The sequence below is a fragment of the Nicotiana sylvestris genome, chromosome 2, assembly GCF_000393655.2.
Source record: "Nicotiana sylvestris chromosome 2, ASM39365v2, whole genome shotgun sequence".
In the NCBI taxonomy this organism is placed as follows: Eukaryota; Viridiplantae; Streptophyta; class Magnoliopsida; order Solanales; family Solanaceae; genus Nicotiana; species Nicotiana sylvestris.
This window is the reverse complement of record NC_091058.1, coordinates 110,848,239-110,871,178: the sequence shown is the minus strand read 5'-3', so window position 1 is coordinate 110,871,178 and position 22,940 is coordinate 110,848,239. Positions and strand designations below refer to the sequence as shown.

At 34.8% G+C, this 22,940-nt stretch overlaps 2 protein-coding genes and 1 long non-coding RNA gene across 3 annotated transcripts; all 3 read left to right on the top strand.

The window, feature by feature from the left end:
* The first annotated feature begins 2,493 nt into the window (after nucleotides 1–2,493).
* LOC104232225 (protein FAR1-RELATED SEQUENCE 8-like) lies at nucleotides 2,494–3,405 on the top strand. The gene has a single exon (XM_009785367.1). It carries the CDS (start codon nucleotides 2,494–2,496, stop codon nucleotides 3,403–3,405), a length of 912 nt encoding a protein of 303 aa, XP_009783669.1.
* Nucleotides 3,406–3,495: 90 nt separating this feature from the next.
* Nucleotides 3,496–10,373, top strand: LOC104232226 (F-box/FBD/LRR-repeat protein At1g13570-like). The gene is made up of 4 exons (XM_009785369.2): nucleotides 3,496–3,557; nucleotides 8,728–8,982; nucleotides 9,205–9,640; nucleotides 10,008–10,373. The coding sequence occupies exons 1-4, from the start codon at nucleotides 3,496–3,498 to the stop codon at nucleotides 10,371–10,373; spliced, it is 1,119 nt and encodes a 372-aa protein (XP_009783671.2).
* A 2,958-nt stretch (nucleotides 10,374–13,331) lies between these two features.
* On the top strand, nucleotides 13,332–13,892 carry LOC138886377 (uncharacterized). Its single transcript, XR_011405087.1, has 2 exons — nucleotides 13,332–13,445; nucleotides 13,527–13,892. It is a non-coding gene; the product is annotated as an uncharacterized lncRNA (long non-coding RNA).
* The last annotated feature ends 9,048 nt before the right edge of the window (nucleotides 13,893–22,940 follow it).

The window sequence follows — 22,940 nt, the reverse complement described above, 5'->3', positions numbered from 1 at the left end:
GCGATGTTTCACATTTGAAGACAACCAGCCGATGACTGATACGTGTCCGAAGTCAGAACGACGCGACTGATGGGACGTTTCGGCTTATCTGTCACCTCGATTGTAACGTACGAAAAAAGGAATTGGGGTTCATCTATCGTCTTCCATCGCTTCGGAAAACCTACTCTCTGGAAAATGAGGGGACTATCTTTATACAGGTAAAATCGGGGCTAACGCACATCTCGATTTTTTGGTGGATCAAACGAAGTAAGAGTATGAATGTATGATATCAGAATCAAAGATGGGAGCTCTTTGTATCAAGGCCCGAACGGAGTGCTCGCCATCAGACCTGATAAAATGACGCACCCCGGATTCAGAGCGAGTTCTGATACTTCGGGAAGCGCAATAAACAGTTGTAGGTGACAGATAAAGGGTCGTGATATCCGAAACCAACCGAATACTACGACCCGGATCTCGCTCGATGGCGGTTACATATCAATAAATAATGAGAGAGGAGAATTTTTACCTTTTTCATACTTATACTAGAGGTAAAACCCTCCTACTATATAGATGAGAAGTTTTTTCTTTGATAGGACATATTGTAACACGCAAACCAAGGCAATACAAATTTATGTGCTTTCTAGCTATTGCAAAGTCCTTATTTTTGTTCTTCATACACAATTGGCTTCGAACCGAGGGTCCGATCGAGGGCAAAATCACTGTTCAGACTGAATACGAGTCAGGCCGTAACATCACAATTGGTTTGATTATTCATTTTATCTTTAACTCGTTTATCTAATATTGTTGATCATTTAGGTTGAATCAACCCACATATCCTTAAAACCACGTACAAATTTAATTGTTATCTGTTTTCAGGGTAAACAAATTTCAATACTTCCATTACCAGAAAATTAAAACTGTTATTTTGCAATACAGATCTTGCGATTGATTCGGACTTCTCAATCCTATTTTCAAACTTCAATTTAATAAATCCAACGCGACTTAACAGTAGAATTTTTAATGGTGTATGAACTATATTTGTCAAATAAATTTGTTTTACTGATGCAAAAATATAAAAGTTTAAGTTAGAAAGAAGTAGAAACGTAATTAAAATTTTAAGTTAAGTGTCCGACAGCTTCTGGCTGAAATGATTTAATTAAGAAAGGTCATACATCGCCAAATAAACGTGCCGCATTTTATTTGAGTTTTTTTTTTTTTTTTGGTAATTGCATTTTAATTGTGTTCGTCCATCGTCCGTGACATTTAAACACCCACCATGTTCTTGCAGACTGCAGTACTTTTCTCCCATAGTTGGGTAGCAAAATTAGCCCATGAAAATGTGATCTGCAATTTTTATGCAAATTAATTGGCATAGTTGTCAATATATTTAAAAAGAATAATCTTTTTTATTGTTTAATGTGTTAGATGCCATAGCAAAGGAACAAAAAGCTATCTTAATTTTATTTGATAATTAAATAAATTAAAGAAAACAATTAAAGAAATTAAAATCTGATTAAGATTGGGCGAGTTAAGTTATGATTCATTGTTTAGTCTATCTTAACCCGTTACAATTCACCCAAAATAACCTTTGGACATGTGTATTAACCAAATTATTGATTCAGTTTATTTTTATCCGCTCAAATTCAGTCCAAACCTCGATGTGACACCCCTAATTACTAACGTCATTTCTCGGCGATGTAAACTTGGAAATCGGATATATAACCCACTGATTTTGTCTGAGAGTACGTATCGGCCATTGCTATGGGAACTCGAACACTATTATTTTATGGAAAATGCTAAACGACCACACTGGCGTGACCCAACTTTGGCCACACCAGTGAAAATATATAAATGACCCTCTAACTAATTAGCCTACATTTTTCCCTCCAAAACCCAAAATTATATTCCAAGTCTTGAAGTATGCGAAAATTAAATGTTGGGAGACAAAGAGTCTTGTGTATTTCCCTTGTATTTATGTGTATTTTATACAAATTATACATTTTTTAATTTTTAACAAATTATTGTATTTTCTTAAAAACAAATACGGTATACAATTTTGTATACTTCCTCCTTACCAAACCCTAAACCAGCGGACACTTTCCTCCTTGCTTATCCCTAAACTAGCGGACACTTTCTCCTTCTCTAAAAATGGATTCAAACCAAGAAAATTTGGCGGTGCAACAAAATATGAATCCAAATGAACATAACACAAATACAACAACCATGAATATCAACCAAGATAATAGGTTTGATCGAGTTAGGGACGAGTTGTACAGATCTTTAGGGATGGAATCGGACGATAGTTTGTTGAATGAATACGAATGGGTCGATGTTGATTCTCACGGCAGTTTCAACAATGATGTGCACTTAGATGATGATGATGAAGAAGTCGATGTTGCTTTGCACTTAGATGATGATGATGAAGAAGCCGATTGAGAATATCACGGAGAAGCTAACGATAATGAGGACCAGGTTTTAGGAAATGAGTTAGAGTTATGTGATGTTGATCTGAAAATGGAGAATGAATTCACTGAAGAGGATTTTATTGTAGGTCCAATATCTGGAATGCGATTTAGAGATAAAGATACTTTGTTTGCATTCTACAAAGAACATGCACGACTGAGAGGATTCTCCGTCATCAAAAGAAATTCCAACAAGATAGGTGGTGACACTGCCAGGTATATAACCTACTGTTGTGATTGGACTAGAATTCGCAAAATCAAGTTTACCACCAAGAGTAACAATTGTAAAGCTATGCTAGCTGCTGTTTTGGATGATTTTGGTTGTTGGCGCATCTCTAAGGTCGTTCACGATCAAAATCATGACTTGCTCCCATCCGTATCGCGCCTGATGGCTGGACATATGTCTGCTTGTGATTCTTTGAAGAGAGATCTTGTAGCTCACGATCGATCTGGCATTAGACCCTCCAAGAATATTAGACTTGCTGAGGTTCAACATGGTGGACCGCAAAATTTGGGTTTCACTCCAAAGGATTGTAGAAATTATATTTTGAAGAGTAGGAATTTTGAAATGAAAGAAGGGGACGCACAGTCGCTGCTCAACTTTTTTCATGAAATCCAGGTAAAGGATAGAGAGTTTTTCTATTCAATCAACGTTGATAATATTGGTAGGCTGCGAAACGTGGTATGGGTGCATTCACACTGTAAGGCAGCGTATGAGCAATTCCATGATGCGATATGCTTTGATACAACGTACCTTGTGAATCGATATAATATGCCATGTGCTTCATTTGTTGACATCAATCACCATAGACAGTCCATCTTACTAGGATGTGCTCTCATGTCTCATGAAGATATCGATAGTTACATAGTTTTTAGAACTTGGCTTGATGCCATGGGAAATGTTCAACGAGATGCGATCATAACCGATCAGTGTCAGAGCATTAAGGCAGCCATTGCTGAATGATGCCAAATACAATATATAGGTATTGTATTTGGCATATATTCTCAAAGTTGCATGTTTACTTAAGTGATTGCACGTGCAGAATTTAAATCCATGGTCCTTGATAGCATTACTATTGAAGTTTTTGAGAGAAAATGGACAGAATATATTGCAAGGTATAATTTGCATACAAGGAATTGGTTCATCAAGCTTTACTCTAAGAAGGAAAAATGGGTTCCTGTGTACCTTGATGTGTATTTTTGGGATGGTATGCTATCTACACAAAGAAGTGAGGGGATGCATGCGTTTTTTGTGTAGAACTTTTTGATTTTGAAGAAATTTTGCTTGTTTTGATTATGAAACTTAAACATGTTAAGTAATTTCCAGTCTTCTTCCCAGTATTTTAGGTTTTAGTCGTATTTTGAGGAGGTTTTAGTCGTTTAGGAACATGTATATAATAATTTTCATAAACATGAAAAAACTATAACAAGCAAAAATCACAGACGATAATTCCACTATCGTTTAATAAGTATAACAATAATACAAGGAAAAAAAAGACAAAAGTATAAGAAAATCATAATAATCCATAAATATTTTAATGAAAAGGGTTGAACACAGGCGTACATAAAAAACCTAAGCATTAGATGTTCCTATCATTGCACTTCAACAACGAATATCACTGTACTTGATGTAGTCTCTACAAGTTCAAAAGAAGAACACTCCATTTCTTTAACTTGTTGTCTACAACAAATTGTTTCCACCTGTTAACGAGTCTTCTTCAAACAACATCTGTTAGAGTCGCATTCCACTCCTTCCCGTTACATCGTAGTAATATCTTAGTCGTACTAGGAGGAAGATATTGAGAGATTTTCTTTGAAAGGTACTGAACAATGGAAAGATAGGGTTAAAATCATTTCATGTTAACTAAAAAAGAAAAAATTGAATTTACCATATAATTGCTCTTGATGTACGATCTGGGCAATTTAATCCTAAACCATAGATAGAATTGCTCTTCTTCAATCCACCCGTTAGCATTCATCTGAAACATTCCTTCCATAGCAATAATAGGTTAACTTATGTTTAGATATATGTGTGTGTGTGTGTATATATATATATATATATATATATAGAGAGAGAGAGAGAGAGAGAGTCAAAAACGTTTCCTCTCCCGCCAATCGTTGCTTTAGGAGTCCCTTTGTTTCCCTCCAAATATTTTATGGAAAATTTTAGTCATTCACAAACTAAATTTCAAACGAATAGTTTCATATGGACCATTTCAAACGATTAGTTTCATATGAACCCTTCCATTTTTGGCTTTTGAAATTCCGGACTTTAATGAACTTAGAAGATTAAATGAAGAAGGGTTGTAAAGATGAATGAGAGGACTGATTGGGTGCTTGCATTGAATTATTATGAAACTCCTTAAATTCTCCTTACTTACCGCATTAATTTAGTGGTTGAATTCCCTTTAAATCGATTCATGTACTTGAAATTGGTTCAAAAACATAAGGAGAACAGTTTTTACATGATCCCAGGTAATCTGCAAAAAATTCATAAAAAATATAAAAAATAAAAAAAGATTCAAAACATAATAATAATTTCATTCATTAATATTAGATTTCATGATAACATCACCAATAATACATAACGAGAAAAATAAAAACATCACCATACGGGGTAGACAACTTCATAGACTAGTAGAAAAACATCACCATAATCAAAAAGACAACATGAGATAAAACTTCATAATCCATGAACTACTCAATATTCTGGTTCACGGAAATAGACTTTGAGGTCTTGGAGGCTGATTTGATATCAATATTGATAACAATGATAGAATTGCTCTTAGCTCGATTCTGGACGGATGGTGTGGGCATATCGTCAAGCATAGTATAGAGTGAAGTTAGGGGATGCTCCTCCAACATCACACTTTTTAGGTAATCAATGCTTGAATCACGAACCACCCTCTCAATCAATTCATTAAATCTCACGCTTCAGCTTGCTATAGTCACGCTTAAGATCTTGGTACAAAATATTATGACTAACTCATGGAGCGGTTGTTCAACAGCTTTCTTGGTTGGAGTCCTATCCATCGTTATGCTTAGATGTAGTAGTATTTTCAGTTTGATTGTTTTATGTAGATCTAGCATATTTCACCCAAAATATATAGGGAGGATTATAATCTCTCAATTATAATAGCTATTTCACTTCCCAGTAGGAATTAAAGTTTCTTTGTAGAGACCCTATGCAACTATTACACTTTCCAATAGCCATATCCGCTCCTCCATGCGGACATTACACATCTTAACAGCCCCTTCCACTCTTCCATGCATCCATTGCACTTCTCCATGACTACAATTAATTATAGAAGCTTGTCTTTAATTTATCCATCCCCCTATACAGATTTTGGATTTTTGTTTTTAAAAAAAAACTTCTGCCATGTAGTGGTAGTGCACTTCATAGGTTTTATGTCATAGTCTTACCTTAGAATACTTGAGTAATCCATGTAAAGATTATTTGATCCATGGTCAGGTTTAGGTTTAGGTTTAGGTTCTCTTTTGGTTTAGGTTTAGGTTTAGGTTTAAGTTTTGATTTTCCGTGTTGATTTTTCCATTTCTATATGAGCAAATTAATCTTCCTAGTCTTGTTTTTGGTTGTAAAATGGCAGAAAAGAATTAAGGGATTTCTGCACTAAATATGTTGTTAAATGACTTCCCAATTTTAATTGGCTATTTTTAAACCGGTAGTCTTCTTAAAATAAATAAATAAATATAACAATAATAAATGGAAAAAACACAAACAATATTATAAAGAACAATCATATTAATTCATTACTATGATCCATGTGAAGTCATTACATATAACTAAAGAAAAGAAATTATCAAGCTAAGCATTAGTTAATCCTAGCTCTTCAACAGAGAAGATCACAGCCTCTAAAGTAGCCTCAACTAGTTCAAAGAGAAGGACATTCCCTTTCTTCAAATTATTGTCGACAACAAATTGTTTCCATCCATTGACGAGTCTTTTCCAACCACCACTTGTGAGAGTCACATCTCACTCCTTCCCATTACATCGAAGCATTCTTTTAACCGCAATAGGAGGAAGATAGCCACATATACTCTTTGGAATAAACTGCAAGAACACAATGTAAAGATAGGGTTCATTGCTAGTTGGGATAATTAATAGTTATCAAATCATGAAAATTTAAGAATTAAAAATAAAATTACCAGAAAATCACGCTTAATGTACGATTTGGGCACCTTCATCCGAAACCATTGATAGAATTCTTCTTCAATCCATTCGTTAGCATTCATGTTTAGAGTATCTATTTTGTTTAGAGAGAGATGGAAATGTTGTTCTTGTGTTTAAGAGATATATAAAGAGTAAAAACTTTCAATTTCCCTCCAATCATATTTTTACTTTTCCCTTTGTTTCCATCCAAAAATTATATTTAAGATTTTAGTCCAAAAATGTCATATTGTTTTCCCTCCTAATAAAGAAGTTAGTAAATGGACCTATACGGTTGCTATAGGCCAATACGTATGACCTTAATGATTGAAATTATATTTATAGACGGACAATTATTGCGAATTGCAACGATGCAATTATTATAGGTTATATGACTACAACCATATTAATGAATGGACCTATATGATTGTTGTAGGCTGATACGTATGACCTTAATATAAATGGTCGATATTACTATGAATCACAACGATAGTATATGCATAGGTAATCATATTAGTAAATGGACCTATACGGTTGCTATAGGCCGATAGGTATGACCTTAATGAATGAAATTATATTTATAGAAGGACAATTATTGCGAATTGCAATGATGCAATTATCATAGGTCATATGACTACAACTATATTAGTGAATGGACCTATATGGTTGTTGTAGGCCAATACGTATGACCTTAATATAAACGGTAGATATTACTATGAATCACAACGATAGTATATGCATAGGTAATCATATTAGTAAATGGACCTATACGGTTGCTATAGGCCGATACATATGACTTTAATGAATGAAATTATATTTATAGATGGACAATTATTGTGAATTGCAACGATGCAATTATCATAGGTTATATGACTACAACCATATTAGTGAATGAACCTATATGGTTGTTGTAGGCCGATACGTATGACCTTAATATAAATGGTCGATATTACTATGAATCATAACGATAGTATACGCATAGGTAATCATATTAGTAAATGGACCTATACGGTTGTTATAGGCCGATACGCATGACCTTAATGAATGAAATTATATTTATAAACGGACAATTATTGTGAATTGCAACGATGCAATTATCATAGGTCATATGACTACAACTATATTAGTGAATAGACCTATATGGTTGTTGTAGGCCGATACGTATGACCTTAATATAAACGGTCGATATTACTATGAATCACAACGATAGTATGAGCATAGGTAATCATATTAGTGAATGGACCTATACTGTTGTTGTAGGCCGATATGTATGACCTTAATATAAACGGTCGATATTAATATGAATCACAACGATAGTATATGCATAGGTAATCATATTACTAAATGATACGTATGACCTTAATGAATGAAATTATATTTATAGACGGACAATTATTGTGAATTGTAATGATGCAATTATCATAGGTCATATGACTACAACCATATTAGTGAATGGACCTATATGGTTGTTGTAGGCCGATACGTATGACCTTAATATAAACGGTCGATATTACTATGAATCACAACGATAGTATATGCATAGATAATCATATTAGTAAATGGACATATACGATTGCTATAGGCTGATACGTATGACCTTAATGAATGAAATTATATTTATAGACGGACAATTATTGCGAATTGCAACAATGCAATTATCATAGGTCATATGACTACAACTATATTAGTGAATGGACCTATATGGTTGTTGTAGGCCGATACGTATGACCTTAATATAAACGGAAGGTAAAATAAAATTTAGGAAAAAATTAGTCTGAAGAAGGAAATTAATAAAGTAGATAAAAAATGTAACTACTGGTTTAACCTTTAAAAAAACTGTTTGGGTTGATAGGAAAAAATTAAAATCCACCTTGTTAAAGATGAGATTCGATCTCCAGACGCTTCACTCAATTAACGCAATAGCTACCCTTACTTAACCAACGCACCGATTAGAACTTTTATGCTTTTTGTTCTTTTATTTTTATACATTGGAATCCTAAATTAGGGCTGTATAAATATACATGTCTTCCTTGGGAAGTTAATCGATATGCCCAAATTTCGATTTTGTAGTTGATCCGCCCATGGTCCTTTGACGCTCCATCTTCAAAATTTCAACAGGTTTCTTGCTTCCTCCTCTTCTTCTTTTTCCATAATCTTTATCTTAACTTTCATTTATCCTAATCTTAATCATTTTCCCTATAATCCTAATCCTAATATGATGCCTCCAGTTGAAAAAAAGATTTGCAGTCGAACTTTACCTATCGATATACTAAGCAACCTTCCTGATGATGTTCTTGATGATATTCTTATGCGTATGCCTTTACCAGATGTTGTTAGAACAAGCATCTTATCAAAGAAATGGAGATATAAATGGTGTATAATTCCACAAATTACTCTTGATCAAACACTTTTGAAATACACCAAACAAGTTACTTTGAAAATATTATCCGCCGCATTTTGAATCGTCATCAAGGGCCAGTTAAACAGTTTACACTCTCAATTCCGTATTTGGAGGACTTTTTTTTATTTTAGACAGTTGATAGGGTTCCTCTCTGAAAATAGTATTGAACATCTTAATCTTAAATTTCCGATCAGGAAGAAACCATACAAATTGCCTGCTTCATTTTTCAATTGTGTGCATTTGAGGCATCTATCTCTTGAAGATTGTCATATATCACATCCACAAGCCTTCATAGGTTTTGATAGGTTAATTTTCCTTAAGCTATACAATATTACAATCTCGTACACATTGCTTGGAAGCTTAATCTCTCATTGCCCGTTGCTCGAGCAATTGGTGCTTCTGCTCCCAGATAATTTCAATGGTGTCATTGAAATTATTGCCCCCAAATTGAAGTCCCTTGACTTCACAGGCAGAGTATGGTTTATCAGTTTAAAAATTGTTCCTCTTCTGGAACAAGTATCGCTTGCTTTTAGGGGAGGCTTTTTCCTGGAATCAAAACCTCACTATACTAGGGTTCTTGAGTCTTTTTGTACGGTGGAACATCTCCATTTGGATAACCATAGTCTCAAGGTAAATGTGCTTCATAACTTCAGTCTAGTGCTTTTTCATAGATGGAATATATTGTGGTCTATGAGCCATCCTTCTAATTTGGGATGTTCTTTCTAGTTATTGGTTGCAAGTGCAGGAGAAGTACCAACTAATCTTCCCTTTCGTGTTGACTGTGTGAAAAATCTTTACCTCTATGGTCTTTATCTAAGTGAATTGTATTCCGTCGCCTATGCTTTGTGTTTGATGAGAAGCTTCCCATATTCATAATATATGGAAATCAAGGTTCTTACTTCATCATTCGGTTATCTTCTTAAGTTCTCATTACGTAGTTTCTTCTTTATACCTCTGATAGTCATTTGAATTTGGTATTTTTATTATTATTTCTTAGGTGGATAATAGTGATGTACCTATAGCACTGGATAATATTGATTTGGAAGGAAGTTTTGGAGAAACGACATTCAACAACCTCAGTATAATTATGATTAGGAGCATTCGAGGGACAAATCTTCACATGCAACTATTGAAGCTTCTTCTGGAAAAGTCTCCGGCTCTTACGAGAATCATAATCGAGGCATTGACGTATGAAGATTATGAAATTCTCAAATCAGTAATTGAGCATTCAGAATTTAGGTGTGCATCACCTGACGCAGAAGTTGTATTTAACTACTACTACATTTATGTTTTTTTTGACAATTCTGGTACATTGCATGTTTTGGACAATTCTGGTACATGTCATGTTTTGACAATTCTGTAACATGTCGTGTTTTGACAATCCTGTTATGCTGTGTTTTAATTTTCTTATGTTTCGTGCTGTGAATCATTCATCATTTGCTGTGTGTTTGTTACTAGACTGCTTAATGCATTCGATAAAATTAGCTTAATACTAGACATGGGGGGGAGGGGGTGAGAAATCGCAACGCTCTTCATCAAGTTCTACAAGACTTGAAGACATGTGCCTAAGGAAAGCGATTGAGCAAAGAAGGTTCACAATGCAATTGAGCTAAAGTGGGAAAAAAAGATCCCACTTTCACAAACTATGCTTGATCACAGGGGACTTTGACTATGGATACATGACCCTTTAGACTTGATATTAATGAACCAAAGCTGTACAACCTTGTTCAGTTACTTTCAACAATCTCTTATCTTCTATTAGCATTAGCTGGCAGAAGCACTACAGACTGAGAATGGAATAATGTTGCATTGAGATGCTGGCTCTTGACCAGATGGAGTAGTTAAATAGAAATATATTCCTCGCCCTAGAAATAGCCCGCTCTAAAAAGAAGTAGTCCGTTGCCCAGGGAGGGGTTCATTTGGTAGATTAGTCCTATGGATGGGTCGCCATGTGGTCTCCTTTTGGGATTGCTCGGTTATCAGTCGAGGAGACTGTCCCCTCCTTACCTGAAGTTCGTCTGAGTCAGGTGGTGAAATGCTATTTACCTTAAATAAATTATTTTATTTATATATTTCAATATGTGTATATATATAGTTATACATATATATATAGTTAGTTATACCCATTCATACACACACAAAGCTTTTAATACCCTAACTCTTACACAAACCCTAGAACCCAACCATGGACCCCTCTCCCAGCGCTACCAAACGATCCCCATCCGGCTACTCCTCTGATGAAAATGACGAAGATAAATATCCATCATTTGAAGTGCTCATGAAGGATTCATACATCAAGGAAGATTATATGGTAAATGAGATCTTTTTTTTAAATTCTATATTTTTAAATGCTTGTGTTTTTCGACTTTGTCTTGCAAAAGAATCAGAAACGAAATAAGTGGTGTTTCGATTTGGTTTTTGAAGAGGGGCAGATCTGGTTTTTGAAGAGGGGCAGATCTGGTTTTCGACTTGGATAAAATATTTCTCAAATAATTTTTTTTCTTTTTGTTTGTAGCATATTCCAAAATATGCTTACGACCACATTCCTGAATCGCATAGCACAGCGGTTCTTCGATATGATGGCGAGCCTTGGTTTATGAAAATTAACATGGGTAAACGGAGATGGTTCAAAGATGGATGGAAATATTTTGTGATGAATAATAACATCAAGCGGGATTGGTTAATTAAATTTGAGTTAGTCAAAATTACACAATTTTGTGTTGTCTTCCAATTGCACGTGAAAGGCTAAGGAACTCTCGAAGATCCAGTTGAAATTAACTAGTATTTATATTTATGTTTTGTCTTCCCATTTTGTGTTGCTTTTAACTTTTGTTAGCTTTTATCTAGTTATGTAATATGTACTTTTATTTTCCAGTACTTAATTTTCTAGTTATCTAATGTGTATTTTTATTTTCCAGTTATCAAATTTCTATTTTGGTATATCACTTTGGTACCATTTCATTACCCTTACTACAAACCATAACTATATGGTTGGAATATGAATAGTCTTCAGTTCAAAAAAGGGTTGGTAACCGAAATAATAAATGCAATTCAACTAACACCACATTTCCCCCTGAAATAATAAATGCAATTCAACTAACACCATTAATTACGACAATTCAAACAAAACCAGATACTGTGATCAAAAATAGGTTGTTTTGTCCACTGACAGGAAAATTAGCATTCAATACACCCAGATAGTGTGGCCAAAAACAGGTTCTTTTTTTCATTGATAGGAACAATACACCCTTCAAACAAAACCAGATAGTGTGGCAAAAATATGTTATTTTTTTTTCATTGACAGGAAAATTAGCATTCAATACACCCTTCAAACAAAACGAGATAGTATGGCCAAAAATAGGTTGTTTTTTCAGTGATAGGAAAATTAGCATTCAATACACCCTTTTTGATCAGGAAGGTTTTGGACGGGCTTGGCCCCTATAAATATGGTAACATACTCAAACCCTAAAGACCTAAAACACTCACGTACTCAAACCCTGAACTATGGATGCCTCTCCCTCAACCAAACGAGCCCTAGTTTACTCTTCTACTAGTAGTGATGACATATCTTACTCATCTACTACCAGTGATACTGAAGAAGAGATTCCTCCAACTTTTGAAGTAATTATGATTGATTCATGCATTGATTACGACGATATGGTTATGCATCAGCATTGTATTTTTTTTTTTTGTGTTTAAGCTTTATATTTTCTAAAAACTTAATAGTATTGTTTTTTCCTCCTTTTTTCAGTATATTCCAAGAAATATCTGCAAGCATCTTCCTCCAATATTAGAACACACGTATTTTCACCATCGTGGAAAAGAGTAGATTGTAATTATGAGCATTGGTGATCAAAAAAGGTTCAAGGTAGGTGGAGACTTTTTGTGTTGGAGAATTTTATCAGGAGAGGTTTCGTCGTCGAATTTCTGTTGGTTGATGTTTACCCACTGCGTGCTATCTTCAATGTGGACGTGAAGGGAGACGGATATCCTATTTGTACTAATCCGTTTTTTACTTGGTACTAGGATGTGTTTGTGTTAAATTCAAACCTTTAGTTATGGTTGTTGAACTTTTTTATGTTGCAATGTTATGTTATAAAATTTCAATCTTCATATTACTAGAATATTATTTTTGAATTATTTATCATTCAAAAAATTAAATTACTAGAATAATTATAATTATTTAATTATTTATCATTAAATGCACCATTGGGAAGTTAAATGGGTTGGTGTGTCATTAATGTATAGTCTCATACTCTCATATATTCAAACACTAAACACCTAAAAACACACTCTCCTACAAACACTAACTATGGACGTCTCCCACTCTACCAAATGATGCCTAACTTACTCTTGTACTAGTGAGGATGAAGAAGAGAATCCTCCAACTTTTGAAGTGGTTATGACTGATTCATACATCAACTACGACGATCTGGTTATGCATCAGTGTTATACATATTTTTTTGTGTTTAAGCTTTATATTTTCCAAAAACTTACTAAAATTATTTTTTTCCAGTATATTCCAAGAAAAATCTACAAGAATCTTCCTTCAACAGTTGAAACCGCGCTTCTTCATTATCGTGGCAAAGAGTGGTTTGTATCTATGAGCGTCGGTGATCGAAGAAGGTTCAAAGAAGGCTGAAAACTATTTGTTTTGGATAATTATGTCAAGAGAGGTTTCGTCGTCAAATTCACGTTGGTGGATAATTCATCACTATATGTTGACTTCAATGTTGAAGTGAAGGGAGAAGGAACTCATGATTGTAATCCAGTTGAAATTGATTAGTTTTTAGGATGTATTTTGTGTTTTTCTATCCCTTTATTATCTTTAACCTTTTATTGTTGATTTAGTTATGCTACTTGTGCTTTTGATTTGCTATAACAGTTTTCATTTCTTACGTTTGAAATCAATTTCAAAGACTATTTTTATTTTATTTGTAACAACATATTTCCAACTGGTCGAGAATGAATCTTGGACTTAAAATTCAACCTAATTCTACCTACACACTACTAAAACGGTTGGGAATAATAAATGCTTTATTGAGAAGCTAAATATTTGAGACTAATAAATGCTACATTGAAAAGCTAAATAATAGGCATGGGAAGCTCAATGGTAACCTACCAACCGGATTTTTTTGGAATGGAGAAGATAAATTTTTTTGTGATTTTACTGGAATTTTTCATTAGGATTTAATTTATATATAATTTATAAATTAAATATTTTCTTAATTTTTGTATCAGATAAGCAAACATTGTCATATAAAATGAAGGAAATTAAAAGTGGAAGAACCAGGGATTCAAAAAACATATATATTAGGATGTCACACCTAATGTAATATAGGATAATTTTATTTACAAAAACTTAACAAATGAAAAAAAGAATCATTTGACAATTTTTAATTTCTACAAATCTAAATCATGCTCTCCAAAATTCATAAACCACATATATTAACCGGACAAAGATCACACCAAAGGTTAAACATGATCGCATTGCTAAAGAAGTCACAAAATTCGAACTTCATAGTTAATGAAGAAACTAAACATGAAATAATCATGCCCAACTTCATACATTACTTGATATTCAAAATGAAAAACAAAGTTCTCAACTCTTGCACACCAAATTAAAGAGAAATAACTGACACTTTTCTGAAAGCTTTAACCCAATAAATATGTCCGCTAACAGAGCAGATGAAATAGCACTTGCTGTACTTTCATTTGTTACTACTTCTTCACTTTCTTCAACGGCTGAGCTTGAAGATGACTCTTCCTATGAACAATTTATTTTTTGAAATTTGTTGAAGGCTTCTAAGGCTTCATCATAATATTGGAAAGCACGAAAGTAGCTACCCTCGACTCCAACAAGCATTTTAACACACTCAGACCAACTTTTGTATATTCCCGGCTTCTTACCACAAAAAATAACAGACACCATATATTTGAGTTGGTGTTTACCTTTAGCAGACTTTTCAAATTCATCGAACGCCGATATGGCCGCATCGTGAGACTTGAAAGACTGGAAGATGCTACACTTAACCCCGATAACCATAGGAGAACATTCACTCCATGAGTAGTATATTCCTGGCCTTTTACCAGAAAATATAACATATACTTTTGAAGCACTATTCTTGTTCGAATGCATCCTTAATCTATTAACTCACACTTAGAAGAGGATAAGAGTTTAAATGAAGGTCTGTTTAAGTATGTTATCAGGGGGTTTAAATGAGGGTTTATTTAAGTAGGGTATCATGTGTTTAAATAGTAGGGCTTTGAAGACCTACTAAAAAATATACGGAATACACACTCAAATACTATACATATACGAAATACATAATTATATACATGTATATAGATGACTTATTTCGAATTATATGAGTGTATACTACCAAAAAAAGGGACGGAAATACGTTAAAAAAAATATTGGGAAGACAAATAGGGTTTGAACCCTTGAGATCTTCCATGTATTGGGAAGACAAATATTTAATGGTGGGAGAGAAATATTCTAAAGGTTACTAAAAGGGCATTTTAGGTATAAAAATCGGTTGAAACCCTAAATAGGGCGTAAAATGACTTAAATGACTCCATTTGGGTCAATCTGGCCAAAATCGGTGTGGACAAAAATAGCACGGTATAGCCAGTTTTCGGACTGGTCATTCAAAAATAGCCAGCGTTTACGAAGTCAATAAAAAATAGCCACTATTTTGCTGCAACAGAGACCGGTCCAGCATAATATACTGAAGTTCGGTGCACCTGTGTATGAACTCCAGAATATTATGCTGGAAAGGTATAATTTGCTGACTCCAGTATAATATACTGGAGACTGGAGCACTGACGCTCCAAACTTCAGTATATTATACTTGCTGGAACTCCAGTATATTATGCTGGAGTTCTAGTGTACTTATGCAGGAACTCCATCATATTATGCTGGAGTTCCGACATACTTATCCTGGAACTCCAGTATAATATGTTGGAGTTCAAGCATACTTATGCTGGAACTCCAGTATAATATACTGGCGTATTTTTCGGGTTTTGAACAGTGTTTTCGCTCAAATTTATCTTTACATGAAAAGTGGCTAAATTTCGATTACTTTTAAAACTAGGCTATTTTTGAATGACCAGTTGTAAATCTGGCTATTTTTTAATTTCTCCCTCCCCTTCATCTTTTGGCTTCAGATCACATGTCCACAAAACTCGTTCACTATTTTATTTTAAAAAAAAAAAAAGTTATCCTGACCTCTAGCTAGGTGTAAGTAACGCAATTCCATGAAATTTTAAGGAACACATGAGCTACCTGCAACCGAAAGTGCTTTGTCTTCTACTCACAATTTCAGCTATATATGTCTGTTTCCTACTTTAATTTCCTCCCAATTCGGTCAGTGTATTTATTTTCGGCGCATCTTTTGTATAGATCTCACTTTGGTTTATTAGGACCGAAAAAATGAGGTGTCATGCGGAAACAAGTAAAATAGATCACTAATGACGATAAATCAGACACCAAAAAAGAAATATACCAAAAAAGACACAAACATTTAACGTAGTTCGGTCAATCGACCTAAATCCACGGCGGAGATGAGCAATCCACTATATAAAAAAGAATACAAAATATTGAGAGAACAACCTTATGAAGAGGCAAATACAAGTGACACATTAACACGTGTCCCATAAAGTTCTCCCCTATACACGACTTTCAAACCCCATATGGCTACATTGTGGATGCTACTGAATGAAAATGAATGATCATCAATTTATAAAAGTCCAAACCTTTTCTTAAAAGAAAAGGGACTAGCCAAATATATGAGATTTATAATTTCCTTTTACAAAAAGGAAACCTCAATTATGGTAAATGTGTTGCCCTTTCCTTCAAAAGATAGGAAAACCAGTTATGGTAATAAAATCAGGACAACACATAATAATTCTCCCCTTTGGTCTGAATTTTCTGACAAAATAAATCTGATCCACGTTCTTCACATAGCGTTCAACAGGTCGCATCTCCAAATTTCCACCACAAAGTTTGTCTCAACGCAAGTAGCTCTCCAGTCATATTTCTCAGACAAAAATTACGATTATCGTCAAATAGGTTACGACTAGAACTGAACCCACCAAGATGAATCTATCTTGAACCTTTCTCTGATACTACTTGTGATGTCGAGGAAGCGGCAAACCCAAAAATAAAGAAGATAAAGAACACCAAATTTTAACTTGGAAAACCCTTCAAATCGAAGGTAAAAACCACGAGATCATAAAGATCCAAAAAGCTCCACTATAATAATAAGAGGGTTACAAAAGTTCTCCAAATTGGCTATACAACAAGTGCCAAATACGGAGCAACAATAGCAAAAAGAGCAACGACAAATCAATTGGAAAAAAAAGAAGCCACAAAATTGGAGATGTTGTTCGGGGCTCGAAGTCAGATGCTAAGGGACTCCACATCACATCTCCACCGTTCAAAGCAAAGATCAAGATGTTACAAACACTTAGTCAAAATTCAGCCCGCTCCAATGGTTAATGAATTAGAAAATATAATTTGAAGTTGGTTGGTCGGAATAAAATCTACAGCAAAACGAATACTTTTCTTCTCTCTTCTCTCTTTTCTCTTGATGAAAGCTCTCTGAAAAACCACTCTTATATGCTTAAGTCTTTCAAAGACTTGTACCAATGAGCATAGAACAATTCTCCAAGGTTGTCCTATTTATATAAAATGAGTGGTGCTTTCTTTTAAAGCTAAAACCAACTCTAAATAGGAATATAAACCGAATCCAATTCCTAGACAATGGGCAAAATATATCTTCAAGTAGAGGAATTATTGACAGGCTTCATGCCTGCCAATTTTCTGCAAAACGCATGCTTATCTGCTAGCTTAACGATGAAGTCCTCGGGTTGCTCCATATAAATCTCCTCATCTAAATCACCATGAAGAAAAGAAGTCTTGATATTCACCTGCTCATTCTCTAAATCTAGACTTGCGGCTAAGCCTAGAACCACATGAATAGAAGACATCTTCACAACAGGGTCATCAAAGTCAACTCCTTTCTTCTGGCCAAAACCTTTAACAACTAACCTCGCCTTGTACCTGGTTACAAAGGTATAATTATCTTGCTTTACTCTGAATATCCATTTATTTGATAAAGCTTTCTTACCTCAGCAATTTCACTAACTAATATGTGTCATTCTCATGGAGTGACTTCATCTCATCTTCCATGACTTCTGTCTACTGATCTTTGTAAGTATCTTGCATGGCTTCATCATAGCTCTCAGGTTCTCTCATGTCAGTCAAATGTACATACTTATCAGGAGGATAGCGCATGGATTTTTGCTTCTCCCTTGTAGATTTTCTAAGAGAGGTTTCAAGAGCATTCAAAGTAGTTACCTGAGCAGGAATTGGTTATTGATCAACCACAACTTCATCAACTGGAGTATCTATAATATCTACACCATGATGATCATTTTGATCTTGATTACTATCTTTATTATTGTCTTGGATTCCTTCATGTGCAATATGCCTTAGCAATAGAACTAGATCAATATCAACTAAGCTCTCATTACTCTGAGAATCTATCTTCTCAGCTTTGTCAATATCTTTAATAGTCTGATCTGCAAAGAATATTGCATCACGACTTCCAATAAGTTTATTGTCAACTGAATCATAAAAAATGATACCCAAACTCATCTTGACCATAACTGATAAATATGCACTGCTTAGTTTTGACATCTAGTTTTGATCTCTCATCTTTAGGAACATGCACACAAGCTTTATACTCAAAAACTCTCAGGTGATCATAAGAAACATCTTTGGCAAATCAAACTCTGTCTGGGACATCACCATCTAAAGCAATATCAGGAGACAAATTGATAACATAGGAAATAGTGTTAAGTGCTTCCGTCCAAAATGTATTTGTAAGTTTAGCCTCTGAAAGAAAACATCTACCTCTCTCAACTAGAGTTTTAATCATCCTCTCTGCCGAACTATTCAATTGAGGCATCTTGGGCGGAGTTTTCTGATGAGAAATTCCTTGTTCCTTGCAATAGTTATCAAAGGGACCATAATATTCACCACCTTGTCAGTGCGAATACATTTTAATTTCTTCCTCGTCTGTTTCTCAGCTAGGCCAGAAATTCCTTAAATACCCCAAGTGCTTGTTCTTTAGATTTCAAAGGATACACTCAGAGCTTACGAGAATGATCATCAATGAAGGTCACAAAGTAAAGTGCACCACCTTTTGACTTTACTTTAAAAGGACCACACAAATCAGAGTGTACTAGCTCTAATAAATCGAGCTTTCATGAAGGAGGATGGCTATGAAAGGAAACCCTTTTCTATTTGCCAGCTAAATAGTAGATACACCTTTTCAGTTTTGCTTGTTTCACTCCGGAAAGCAAACTTTTCTTAGCCAAACACGTAATCCCCCTCTCGCTCATATTGTGACAACCCAAACTGATGGGCCGCGACGGGCACCCGGACTCAACCATACCAATGTAAGGTATCTTTCATATAATTCTATCGTAGGAAAATGAACCAAAGTAAAGCATGGGGGAATCCAAACTTATACATATGACTTACTGGCCTATAAGACCAAAAATAATCACTCGTACACTGAACATAGGACGACATGGACATACCATCCTTCACGTACACGACATATGTCTATAAGCCTTTAAGAGTACATAAATGTCATAAGGTCGGGATAGGGCCCCGACATACCACACAATATACGTCTAAATCATACTGACCAAACAAGCAACTCTGGAGCAAATGGAGCACACCAACATCTTTCGCTGAGGTGATAGCCTACTTGGAGGACTCTCAACCTGTCTATCGGGACATGCGGGCATGAAAAGCAGTTTCCCCAGGGAAAAGGGACATCAGTACAAATAATGTACCGAGTATGTAAGGAATGAAAATCAGTAAATAATAGACATGAGAGAAACATGGATTAAAAGACTCGACATGTAAGTCTAAATAACTCTATAAATCATGAAATACTTATAATGTCATGCATATGCGTATGAATGTCATGTCGTGCATATGTATATGTTCTCATAACATCATCAAGCCTCGAAGGATATCCCATCATATCATCTCGGCCACTGTGGGCAAAATCATCAACATGGTTCGTATAAAATATCGTAACCTTTTCCCATATCTCATATACGCCATTTGGTCATTTGTCAATGTGCATGTATAAATGAATGCAATGCATGAGAAGTACGTCAATAAAATCTTTCGGAACGTCATAAGATCATTATGCCTCTGATTAATATCATGAAATAAACTTTATCAACTTACGTATTTTCTGGGACTCATGAACAGATGATAGAATAATAATACATATGAGAAATCAGGAACAAAAGAACCTCTGGTATTTTTATGAATAGAGTCATTTATGAAAGTTGTGCATTTACTCTTTGCGTTTGTATCGAATGGATCATGCCAAAAAGAAATAAGGGATAGCCTTACCATACCTTAGCCGATTCTCTTAACAATCCCTTTAACATATGTCGATTGCAACGAATCACGTAACGGCGAATCAAAGTAGGGAAAATCCATATGATATTGTTGAGAAAGATTGCACCGTACTCCATTGAAATCGCAAAATCCCGTTGCCATAACATTACGTAGTCTAGTATGATTTTTGTAGCAAAAATTCACGTTGCTAACATATCAATTCTTATATGAACTTGATGAAGCCTCACGTTACTAAAGCAAAATTTGAGCTAATCACATCCTTAAGAATGGATGAGATCCTTATGTTTTCAAGTCTTACATATTAAATGGATAAATCTCACCTTTTCAAGACTTACATATTAAATGGATAGGTGACTCACTTCTTAAGAATGCCAAATCTCTTTAAATGTTGCCATCACATTCTTTAAGGTTATGAGATGACAATTTGGTGCCAAGTTTCCAAAAACCCACGTGAGTTTGTCCCCTAGTAATTATACAAAGTTTTCACTTACTTAATTATCCACAAAATCCAATTCACAAATTAATCTCCCACTTAAAAATTCATAATTACCCAATTATTCACATAATTAAGAATTTTCTCAAATTAAAATACTACTCATTTTTAGCACACCTTATATACTTTACTATCATGGTCATGTGGTACCTTGTATGGAACTAGTCCATAAATACCGTATACTTTAGCTCGGGCCGTATTTTATCCCAAAATGACAAACTTCGACGAAATTCATTTTCTTCGATTCGCTTACCCTCTTACTTTCATGAATTAACTTATCACTTATTTGAAATAGCGTAATACTTATAATCCCAAAATAAATCTCATTCCCGAACTTACGTCGATTAACTTATAATGAAACTTCAACGTATGAAAATGCAAGACGTAACATCTCATTTACGATCATATATCAATTTACTCGTGGTGTACTTCCACGTACAAAAATATGGGGTGTAACATCATTCCCCCCTTTGGAACATTCATCCTCGAATGTTGATTGATGCACTTATCATTCTCATAACCCATAGCTCTTGCGAATACTTTAATACTCCTCTTGCCATCTAGGCGATTGTTTTGTGAATGAATCCCAAAGGCCAGGGCATTCCCCCCTTTAAGCCTCTTTCTCACACCACGACTTGTAGTCGGAATCCTTCTAATCTCGTAACTGTTGCTACCTTCTATCATGCAGTCTTTACAACTTTAACTTTGTATGTGCGCCTATGCGACTCTTCTCTTCTCTTTCCTCCGGCTTTTAACCAATCTCTAGGCTTCACTTTGTGAACATATACAGAATTATGTCAAGCTGTCCCTTTGGGTGTCATTAGCTTTACTACATCTACGTAGTCCATACTATGCCATAATTCTTACTTTGATTTATCGTTATTGAGGTCTGCTACCGAACTCCAGGTTACTCTCATTGTTTATCCTATATGCATAAAGCTAAATCCTTTAACGCTTCTTCATTACTGTTCATCTTAAGACTGATGGCCCAATCTCATCTCGTACTTTGCAACTTTTACCTATCCATTGTTGATTTACCTCGATGTTGATCTACAATTATCCATTGATTATTTGAAATTTCTTACATAATATATTGCCACTAGGGATTACGTCTCATCGGAGAACATCTGAAATGGTTAGACTAATCCACCTGGGGAGGCGATACCTTGCTTCCATAACCGTATTTCATAGCATTCCAATGTGATTCATCTTACGGGGGTTATTCTAATCCCGTACAACTCATGAAATCCCCCCTTCCCTTTTTTTCCAAATCATAACTTAATCGAAGGCCCAAACGTCATCCTTTATTTATTACCAGGGCAACATTCATCTCTTCTAAATGTTATTAGTCTTAGACTCCTTTGAGTTTATTCGGGCTATACTGAACTTTCTATAACTTAGAGAAACCATTAGCTCTCTTATTTTTCATGGGCTTAATCGTGAGGACTTATCCATTTCTCGTCGCCTTCCCACTTGTTCATTCTTATCCTTACTCCTGTCATAAACCTTGTTGCTTTACTATACTTTAACTTCCAACCTATACATATCCGTTCAACTTTCTTGTACCATATATTTCCTTATGTTATTCTGGAACATCATCTCGAACTCTTCTTTACTCTCTTGGGTAGATTTTTCGGTTCCTAGAAACCATAGGCTAGAAGATATGCCACTAACGACGCTGCTATTACTCCTGTATTCTGAATCTCAGTGCTTCTAGACCTAATCTGAAGTATGGATTATTCATAATTTTCTACACGTGAGTATCTCGTACGTCGTTTACATTTATCTTTCTTACCTTAAAATATCGCTTCACCTCTTCTACTCCTTTCATAACATCCCTTCCACATAGGTATAATTCACCTCCACAACTTGAAGCTCTATTATAATACTTGTACCTCTAGTGCATACACAATCCGGTGGGAGCTTCACACTAACTTATTATGAGGCTGGTACTCTTCTAACTTGCTTTATCGTAG